Genomic DNA, 8,789 nt, shown 5'->3' with positions numbered 1-8,789 from the left:
TTTGAAAATTCGAAATTCCCACTAAATCTGGGATATTTTCCTTTTCTTTTCTCTCTCTAAAACTTTCAGATCTTATCTTCTTCATCTCTTTCTCTCTCAAATTTTGCTCTGTGGCGCCATTTTTTCGAAATTTTAGGATCCCGCCATTAATTTATAACAACTTTGGGTTTCTTTCTCTCTCTAAAAGAAGATCAAAGAATGATTTGTATTCAGAAACATATTTAGGAGATTGTAGACTATTTCGGGGTCCAAATATAGACGGGGTGCTGCCGAATTAGTTTAGTGCTCGAATTTCATATTTGGACCAGTTTTAGAATGAATTGGAATATAAAGAATTACCCGAATTTTGTCGTGTTTCATATGAATGGACAATTTCAGTTATAGATTATAATGTGGGGTTTATGATATGACTTGTCAACTTATGAAGACTCTGAAATGTAAAATAGAGTTTATGAGAAGTTGGTTAGTAGTTTGTATGCTCGGTTATTCAATGGACATGGCTGTGAAAGTTAGGATCGATCCAAATTCGATTATTCGAAGTCTTCCAGCGTTACGGATTGTTTTTATGTTTTAAGTTTTCATCGTTTTCTCTTAATTATTGTCTTTATTGTACGAAGGTTCTTAGTATAAGAACCTAAAATTTGTATTCGATTTTTTTGGTTATTCTTCCTTATTCCAGAGTATGCGAATGAGGAGGAATTAGGTCGTCTGGTAGGCGGGAGTCTTTGGTGATGCAAGGACTGAGGTAGGGGTTCTGAATCCTTTATCCAGCATGGTTTTATAGATTATGAACATGATTCTATAGTTATATATGCGCCATTATAACTAGAGTTTAGGTAGCATGAAACTCGATTTATGTGATGAACTGAAATATGGTTGAATGGTTTTACTGCAATATGAGAAATGCTTTCGAACTGTTTCTACTGTGATTGCGAACTACTTGGGATTTTGTTGTATGTACCCGACTGCGGATTATGTCAACCTACGGGCACGTAGCCATTGAGGGTAGGTGACATTTGGACACGGGTGTGACCCGTGTGAGACCGGTGAGGTGGGCGACACTAGTCATGAGACCCGTGGGAGTAGAGTGCTTCACTTGCTGGCCATTGGTGCTCGTGCCTCCAGTTCGAGGCTCAGGGGCGTACACCTGACCGCTCGTCTGGGAGGTGACATTGATTGGGAATCCCTCTGCTTTGTGCGTGATATGGCTATTGGTTGTTCTACTTCCGTGTTTGATAAGGTAATGAATCGAATATGAGAATATGGTTTTGATATACGAACGAAACTGATTTTGAAAGATCGCATTAGATGCATGACAGGGTACCGAAGAGAATGAGGTTCAGGTCCTTCCATGGTAATTGGGGGACGACTCTCTTATTCGAACTCGGTGATCAAAAATGTATTTAGATACTTAAGGTATATATGTATCATGAGGTAAACTCTTCAATGATTGCGGAGTCCCTTAGTGGGAGAGGGGCTTACCGACTAGGGGTAAGTATCTTTCTCGAGGAGACGTTAGTGCATTAGCTAGTGCCTAAAAGGGCTGGTACTATCTAACGCACTCTAGGCTCTCCTGAGGAACTCTCCTCTTATTGGGAGCGCTCCATGGGTGGGCAGCTAATCACTGCTATTGCTTGCTAGATTAAGGAAAATGGTTTTGTATATAGTGAATATGGTAACTGGTTTGATAACTCGTTTTGTCATGACGTTTACAACTTATTAAATGAACTTTTGAAAATGTGATGGGATTTGGATTGGTCTTCTACCAGAATAACTCGTGTCGGTGAGTATTCTGACCCCCTACCAGTTGTTAGTGTGCAGGTGATTTGTCGTAGCCTCGAGATGGAGTTTTATTCCAGTCGGTGATCTTGTCTGACGAGGCTAGAGGTGCTGCGTCGTTTTCTTTGGTTTTCGTTTATTGGCTTTCCATTATTTTAAAGTTATGTAGTTATTGCAGAACCAAACTCTAATATGTATATACTTAAAACTTAAAGTTGTTTATAGATTGTGTCGATGTTTATGAGGCTTTTGTAGTTTTGTGTGGTTCGGGTTTCGACCCGAAAGTGAGTTTGTTTAGCTTCCGCTTAATAGTTTATTCTTGTTTATGCGAATGTATGGTTTGCATGACATAATTTGCAGGTGCGACCGGTTCGATTTACAGAGGAGACTCTGCCGGATTTTAGTCTCGTCTATGAATTGCCGGGGCGTGGTCGTGTCTATTTTGGGACACGGGGCGTCACACACAAGCATCTTATTGATGTTACTAGAACTCTGTTAATTCAGGCTTCTCTTCCTTTCTCCTTTTGGAATGAAGCTCTGACTACTGCCAATTTCTTAATAAACAGACTTCCCACAAAGTCTCTTGACTTTATTAGCCCTCTTGAGAAACTCTATGAGACTGTTCCTGATAATAATATGCTAAGGGCATTTGGGTGTGCTTGTTACCCTTGGCTCAAGCCTTACACATCTCACAAACTTGAACCTAGAAGTACTCAGTGTATCTTCCTAGGCTATTGCTCCACTCAAAAAGGCTATAGGTGTTTTGATCCTAAGTCTAATAGAATTTTCATATCCAGACATGTGACTTTCAATGAATCCCTATACCCAATGTCTCTTAACTCAAACTCTTCTTCTCAGCTAGCTTCTAGTTCTAATACAATCTCTTTACCTTCAGTTCCTCTTTTTCAATCCCCAATTCCTCCAATACCACCAATTTCTGTTAATCCACCTATCACTTTACCCATTGCTCCTACACCTGCCTCTCCTATTGAACCATCTCATATTGATTCACCACCCACTGCTGATATACCTGATGTATCATCTCCTAATATTGATATACCATCTCTTATTGATCCTCCTAATACTCATCATATGATCACAAGATCAAAAGTTGGTGTTTATAAACCCAAAGTGTTACAAGCTACTAAACATCCAATTTCTCAAGCTTTGATCACAACTTCTCTTCCTGAGACACCTACTTGTTTCACTCAGGCCAACAAGGTTTCACACTGGAAAGATGCTATGAAAGCAAAATTTGATGCTCTTCTTAAAGCAGGAACATGGTCTTTAGTTCCTCCCCATCACTCTCAAAATTTGGTGGGATGTAAACGGGTATTCAAGATTAAACAGAAGTCTGATGGTACTCTAGAAAGGTACAAGGCCAGGCTAGTTGCTAAAGGTTTCCATCAGAAAGAAGGTGTGGACTTTTCAGAAACATTCAGTCCAGTTGCTAAGCCAACAACCATAAGGGTGGCTTTGTCTCTTGCTGTTCAACATGACTGGCCAATTCGACAACTTGATGTGAGCAATGCCTTCCTCCATGGTACTCTTAAAGAGGAAGTGTATATGGTTCAACCTTCTGGGTTTCAAGACAAAGCTCATCTTGACTATGTTTGTAAGCTTCATAAGTCTCTTTATGGACTTAATCAAGCTCCTAGAGCTTGGTATGAGTCTCTTATGGATGCTCTCTTGGGTTTGGGGTTTACTACTTCTATGTGAGACTCCCCTCTCTTTGTTCATTACTCTCAAGGGATCATTACCATTGTTCCAATTTATGTGGATGACATTCTTGTCACTGGGAATTCAATTTCAGCATGTCAATCTCTAATTGATCAACTTAGTTCTTCTTTCTCCATGAAGGATTTGGGTGATCTTCACTATTTCTTGGGTTTAGAAGTCAAAAGAGATAACACATGCTTAGGTCTTACTCAGGCCAAATACACTTTAGATTTGCTCAAGAAAAGTGATATGTTTGGTGCTAAACCATGCTCTTCTCCTACTACTGTTGGTTCAGGTTAACACCAAATGATAGTCCATTGTTTGCTGATCCCACCTCCTATAGGTCTCTAGTTGGTGCCTTACAGTATTTAACTTAGACTAGACCTGACATTTGCTTTGCTGTTAGTCAAGTATGTCAGCACATGCACTCTCCAACTGAGAATCATCTAGCTGCTGTCAAAAGAATTCTTAGGTATCTCAAGGGTACTCTTCATCATGGAATTACTTTTCGAAAAGGGGATGTGTCTCTGACTAGGTTCTCAGATGCTGAGTGGGCTGGTGATCTATCTACTAGCAAGTCTACTGGTGGTTACATTCTTTATCTTGGTTCAAATCCTATTTCTTGGTCTGCCAAGAAGCAATCAAGTGTGGCAAGATCCTCCACAGAGGCAGAGTATAGGAGTTTGGCTCAATGTGCAGTTGAGTCTGTTTGGATTTGTAATCTTCTTAAGGATCTCCATGTTTTCCTTTCTTCTCTTCCTGCTCTTTGGTGTGATAATGTGTCTGCTTTATCTCTGGCCTCAAATACTGTATTCCACTCCAAAATGAAGCATCTTGCAATTGATTTCCACTTCATAAGGGAGTTGGTCTCTAATGGTCGCATTAAGGTGTCTTATATTCAGAGTACTGGTCAGCCAGCTGATATTTTCACCAAGGCTCTCTCTTCTCCAAGGTTTCTTGAGCTGAAGACCAAGCTGAATGTTCTTCTCAGCCCATTTCATCTTGAGAGGGGGTAGTAGCTATAGTGTAAGAGGAGTGTATCTTAGGTGTAAACCGAGTGTTAGGATTATATGTTTAATGTGGGTATGTTGTATTGAATTGTATGTGGCCTATCACACTGTATCATGAGCCCTAACAACCTAACTGATTCCTAACTATCTCTAACAGACTTCTAACACGATCTGTAACTAACTCCTCTATATAAGTGTAAATTGAGATCATCAATAAGACAATTCTCATTTCTCTCATTAGTATGTAGATGTTTTAGATTTACTTCGTTGTTGGAGATGTACAATTAGCTCGTTTTGACATCCTTTTCTCGAGCAGTTCTGTCGCGCACTTTCATTTTCTAAGTTAAATAAAACTATCGTTACAACTGGACACTAATAATACTATTATGGAATTCGACATTTTTATTGTTATTATTATTTATGAAGCAATTTCTCTTTCCTTTTCATATCTGGCTCAATTCTTTTATATCATTCGGGATTGATTTTCTGTTAATTAGCTTTCAGTGCAATGTTACTTTGGCAGCGAAAGCAAGTAAAATGGTCAGATGGTTTGTTTCTGTCACTGTAAGTTGCAGCTTTGTGATTTGTTCATGTTTGTTTCTACATTATCGTCGTGGTTTCTTGTACTAGCTAGTAAAGGAAAGAAACTGAAAGACGTAATAACTTGATATTATAATATAAGCATACAAAAATTTCATAATAACATTTACATATTTCACTTGTCACTGTAAACTAGGATCCCGCTAGTTTTACTTCGGTATGTGTTCTAGAAAAATGTGTGTCTCTTATATTATTGACATTTTTCCCCACTAGAATGAGATTATTTGATATTGGCTGTTATGTGGTACCTAGTTATGAACTTATTTTGAATGTTTTAGCATATCAGTTGATGAAGGTCGACGGGATTAAGCGATTAGTCAATGGTATTGGTTCATGAATTACGGTTCAAATCTCATCCTAGTGACATAAATATGTCTTTGTGTATTTAAATGTGTATATGAATATATGTTTATAGTGGCAGAATTTTAACCAACTAGTAGGAAGAGTAAAGCAAAAGAGTTCCAAATGATTTTCCCTTCTACTTAAAGTCTGAGCATGTCACAGAATAAAACCTATTTCCATCTCCCCTTCTAAGCCAAGCTATATTTAATTTAAAGTTAAACCTTCATTTACACCACTAATCTACATATATTACTTTCAAACCCATTTTTCTCTTGCATTATAATAATTCATAGTCTTGCGAAAACCCATAAAATCATGAAGAAAATATTCTTAGTTTCCATTTTAATTCTATTAGCTGCAACTCATGGAGTTTCAAGAAATGCAAATCCTGATAACATGGAGAAAATCTTTAAAGAACTGTATGAAAACTTAAATGTAGAAGTTGAAGATGATGATATAGATACAGGCTTTCTAGATATGCCAGGATATGAAAGTGAACATGGTGGTAAAGTTCTTGTGAATGTTGATGCTTTTGGTGCAGTTGGAGATGGAGTTTCCGATGATACCCAGGTGAATATATGCGTTGTCATTTTCATGAAAAGACATATAAGGAGTTCGGAATACTTATTAACCACAAACTAGGCAGCCACATTGTTCGAAAAGATGGAATTTTTTATGGTTACGTTCGAAAGAAGTCACAAGTCCTGAGGCTTTAACTAACTACACATACCCATGCACTTTTTCGACCAACAAAAATTGTCATCTAAACGTCATAATTAGATGGCATCGTGTGATGAAAATGGACATTTGAGGTGCTTGTCTTTAGGACATAGAATTAGAGTTCTAGTCGAGTTTAATCAAGTTGGTAATTGGGTTCGTAATGTTTTTCTACTGCAAAATCATTTGCTTATCGGTTTTCTCTTCTGATTGTTTGAGTATGTTGTTTGATCAGGCATTCATCAGTGCATGGAACACATCATGCTCTATAGCAAACTCAGTTTTACTTGTGCCCGAACGACGACGTTATCTTGTAAATCCTATTAAGTTTAAGGGACCATGTGTGGGCAAGTTAATTATCCGGGTAAAATATTGAGGATATCATATTTCATCTTTAAATTAGTATAATTTTTCTTCTCAAACTAGTCTAACTGTTAATAAATTGTGCAGATAGATGGAACAATTGTAGCTCCAGATGATCCAAATAACTGGGATAAACAGAACAAAAGGACCTGGCTCGATTTCTCCAAGCTTCATCGTGTCAGTTTTCAAGGTCATGGAGTAATTGATGGGTCAGGTAGCAAATGGTGGGATTCATCTTGCAAAAAGAACAAATCTAATGTAATAACTCTCTTTACGAAGTTTTCGAAAATCTATCAAGTAAATGTCCTAAAAAACATACTAATTTCCGTCGATGTTGTCTCTTGTTTGTTCTTTTTTTGATAGCCATGCAGAGAAGCACCAACAGTAAGCATCATTTAACTTGATTTTCTGAATTAAAATGGTTCATAGTTTAATACTACGATTTTGTATGATTTTAGTAAAAAAAGAAAATTACATTGGTTCAGGCATTGACAATCGACTCAAGCTCGTCAGTGAGTGTGAGGGGTCTTACTATCCGAAATTCTCAACAAATGCATTTTGTCATATCCCATTGTGATTCTGTCCGTGTTGCTGGTGTCAAAATCTCATCTCTAGGAAATAGTCCTAACACGGATGGGATTCATATCACTAGATCAACCAAAGTTCGGCTACAGAACTGCAAAATTGGAACAGGTTAGTATCTCCCAATGACATTTTTTCAACAACGAAAAATGTAGAAAAGGGATTGGATTATTACGAGGAGCAACTCCTGTCCGCTGCTATCTTCAATACAAAAACTGAAACACATGAATCCAGTTGATCTTTTGGTCCTTAATGGGCTAAGAATACTAGTTACTGACTAGTTTGTGCTTTATGTTTTTATGGTGTGTGTTTCAGGGGACGATTGCATCTCTATTGTTAATGGTAGTTCGAGCATCTTCATGAGGAATATTTACTGTGGACCAGGCCATGGAATCAGGTATGCTATAATTTAGATAACTTTTCGGAAATATGATCATCTTTGAATTGATATTCAGCTACGACGGTTTTTATAACAAGCTTACTCTATATTCACACCTTCGACATGAAATAGAAAATATAAGGATAGATTGAATGGGAAATGCTAAAGTTACAAAGGATTTTGACAAAAGAAAGTTCCCAGCTGATTTGACGGTTGTGGTTTGAAACTTTGACCAAATCTAGGCCGTTGAGAGATGAATATCACAACCGCCACATCAGCTGAGAACTTTCTTTTGTCAAAATTCTTTGTAACTCTAGCATCTCCCTAGATGAATATATGATTTTGAAAGTTATTCATATTTCAATTTTAGCATAGGGAGCCTCGGAAAAGACAACAGCACAGGTGTTGTCACAGAGGTGCTTCTGGATAATGCATTCCTTAATGGAAGTACCAATGGCCTCAGGATTAAAACTTGGCAGGTAACTATTAAATTCTTTAAGGTTCAAATTACAGGATGGATAAACGAGAAGAACATGAACGGTTTGATGAGATATTTAGTTGTTTTCTAAAACAGGGTGGGTCTGGCTATGTTCGTGGAATACGATTTCAAAATGTGAGGATGAATGAAGTCGCAAATCCAATCATTATTGACCAATTCTATTGCGACTCGCCCAAATCTTGCCTAAACCAAGTAAGTTTAACTCAGTAACAACCAAATAGAGAATATAACCAATGCCTGTCTTATATTAACACGTTGTGAAAATGAGTAACTCTTGGTTTGTTACGTCAGACATCAGCCGTGGAAATCAGTGAAATCGTTTATCACAACATCTCAGGAACAACAAAGAGTGCAAAAGCCATAAAATTTGCTTGCAGCGATACAGTCCCTTGTAAAAATATTGTACTGAACAATGTCAACCTCGAAGCGAAAGATGGCACGGCAGAGACTTACTGTAACTCTGCCACAGGATTTCATTACGGGTTTGTGAATCCTTCTGCCGACTGCCTCCGTCCTGAACTGATATCACGCAATACGAATATAAAGCCTGAGAGTAGTGATCCTATCCACACTGAGCTCTGATTTTACTTCTAATGTTTTGAATATAGTTGTTATACTTCACAATATATAATGAAAAATAGAAGTAGTTATAAGTTATGTATACTAAAAAGAGTTAGAATTCAATGAGATTATTCGTTCTTGATTCATCAGCTATACGACTAAATGAAATACATGCACTTGATTTTTGGTTACATCTGTGAGTGTGGTCTTCGGGCCTTCCTTGCCCCCAAGTGGTCTT

At 37.7% G+C, this 8,789-nt stretch overlaps 1 protein-coding gene across 1 annotated transcript; it reads left to right on the top strand.

The window, feature by feature from the left end:
* The first annotated feature begins 4,725 nt into the window (after nt 1–4,725).
* LOC147542875 (putative polygalacturonase At1g80170) lies at nt 4,726–8,697 on the top strand. The gene is made up of 9 exons (XM_086634606.1): nt 4,726–6,020; nt 6,403–6,531; nt 6,618–6,788; nt 6,894–6,914; nt 7,016–7,223; nt 7,428–7,509; nt 7,862–7,970; nt 8,066–8,182; nt 8,282–8,697. Exons 1-9 carry the CDS (start codon nt 5,766–5,768, stop codon nt 8,570–8,572), a joined length of 1,383 nt encoding a protein of 460 aa, XP_086490732.1. The 5' UTR covers nt 4,726–5,765; the 3' UTR covers nt 8,573–8,697.
* The last annotated feature ends 92 nt before the right edge of the window (nt 8,698–8,789 follow it).

The sequence above is a fragment of the Eschscholzia californica genome, unplaced genomic scaffold (genome assembly GCF_041429995.1).
Source record: "Eschscholzia californica isolate CP2 unplaced genomic scaffold, dmEscCali1.0.p SCAF_4, whole genome shotgun sequence".
Lineage (NCBI taxonomy): Eukaryota > Viridiplantae > Streptophyta > Magnoliopsida > Ranunculales > Papaveraceae > Eschscholzia > Eschscholzia californica.
This window is presented reverse-complemented; position numbering and strand designations above follow the sequence as displayed.